Source organism: Elephantulus edwardii, unplaced genomic scaffold, assembly GCF_000299155.1.
Source record: "Elephantulus edwardii isolate Elephantulus edwardi_28Jun2011 unplaced genomic scaffold, EleEdw1.0 scaffold00187, whole genome shotgun sequence".
NCBI lineage: Eukaryota > Metazoa > Chordata > Mammalia > Macroscelidea > Macroscelididae > Elephantulus > Elephantulus edwardii.
The window spans coordinates 3312620-3314347 of NW_006399937.1; the positions used below are offsets into that span (position 1 = coordinate 3312620).

Here is a 1728-nt window from a genome sequence, read left to right on the forward strand (position 1 = left end):
GCGCAGGAGGGGAAGACCCTCTATGAGATGGATTGATTCGGTGACTGGGGTAATCGGGATGGGTGTGTCAGAGGCAGTGCCATTGGCGCAGGATAGAGCAGGGTTTAGGGCTGTTGTGCATAGGGTCGCTATGAGTCGGAAACGACTCGACGGCACATAACAACAACATCAACAATCTACAAGGGAATTTATTTTATTGTTTTGTTCACTACTGTATTGTTAATACAAAGGTTCTCGGGTGGCACAGTTCAAAGGGATTTGTGTTGCTAACCCAATGTCATATCACTCTAGTGGTTCAAATTAACCAGTGACTCTACGCAAAAAAAGATGGGCAGTGTCTTCACATGCAATGCTCAGCCTTAGAAATCCAATGGAAGATTTTCTATGAATTTGTTTTGACTCAACATCCAATGAATTGAGTTTGTTTCTTAAAAACAAACAAACAGGCGTGGGTGACTCGGGCCTCACGCAGGGGCAGCAGGAAACAATAGAGGCCTCACGAGCAGAACGAGCGCCCGCCGCCTCCCTGCCCCTCCCGCAACGCTATATTCTGGGCTCTCTCCTGGCTCGCCTGCCCGCCTGTCCGCCATGGCCAACAAGGAAGCCTTTGATGACGCCGTGGAAGAACGTGTGATTAACGAGGAATACAAAATATGGAAAAAGAACACCCCGTTTCTTTATGATTTGGTGATGACCCACGCTCTGGAGTGGCCCAGCCTAACTGCACAGTGGCTTCCAGACGTAACCAGACCTGAAGGAAAAGATTTCAGCATTCATCGACTTGTTCTGGGAGCACACACATCAGATGAACAGAACCACCTTGTGATAGCCAGTGTGCAGCTTCCTAATGATGATGCTCAGTTTGATGCCTCCCCCTATGACAGTGAGAAAGGAGAATTTGGAGGTTTTGGCTCAGTCAGTGGGAAGATTGAAATAGAAATCAAGATCAACCATGAAGGAGAAGTAAACAGGGCTCGTTATATGCCCCAGAACCCTTGTATCATTGCAACTAAGACTCCATCCAGTGATGTTCTTGTTTTTGACTACACGAAACGCCCTTCTAAACCAGACCCTTCTGGAGAGTGTAACCCAGACTTGCGTCTCTGTGGACATCAGAAGGAAGGCTATGGACTTTCTTGGAACCCAAATCTCAGTGGGCACTTACTTAGTGCTTCAGATGATCATACCATCTGCCTATGGGATATCAGTGCTGTTCCAAAAGAAGGAAAGGTGGTAGATGCAAAGACCATCTTTACTGGACACACAGCCATAGTTGAAGATGTTTCCTGGCATCTGCTGCATGAATCTCTGTTTGGATCAGTTGCTGATGATCAGAAACTCATGATCTGGGATACTCGCTCGAACAACACGTCAAAACCAAGCCACTCAGTTGATGCTCACACTGCTGAAGTGAACTGCCTTTCTTTCAATCCTTACAGTGAATTCATTCTTGCAACAGGATCAGCTGACAAGACTGTTGCTTTGTGGGATCTGAGAAATCTGAAACTCAAGTTGCATTCCTTTGAATCACATAAGGATGAAATATTCCAGGTTCAGTGGTCACCTCACAATGAAACTATTTTGGCTTCCAGTGGTACTGATCGTAGACTGAATGTCTGGGATTTAAGTAAAATTGGAGAGGAACAGTCCCCAGAAGATGCAGAAGATGGACCACCAGAGTTACTGTTTATTCATGGTGGTCACACTGCCAAGATATCTGATTTCTCC

At 46.1% G+C, this 1728-nt stretch overlaps 1 protein-coding gene across 1 annotated transcript; it reads left to right on the forward strand.

The window, feature by feature from the left end:
• Window positions 1-509: 509 nt before the first annotated feature.
• LOC102877060 (histone-binding protein RBBP4-like) lies at window positions 510-1722 on the forward strand (the record flags this gene model as incomplete). Its single annotated transcript, XM_006896649.1, has 1 exon — window positions 510-1722. A coding segment is annotated over exon 1 (1134 nt), but the record flags the coding sequence as incomplete, so codon positions are not given.
• Window positions 1723-1728: the final 6 nt, after the last annotated feature.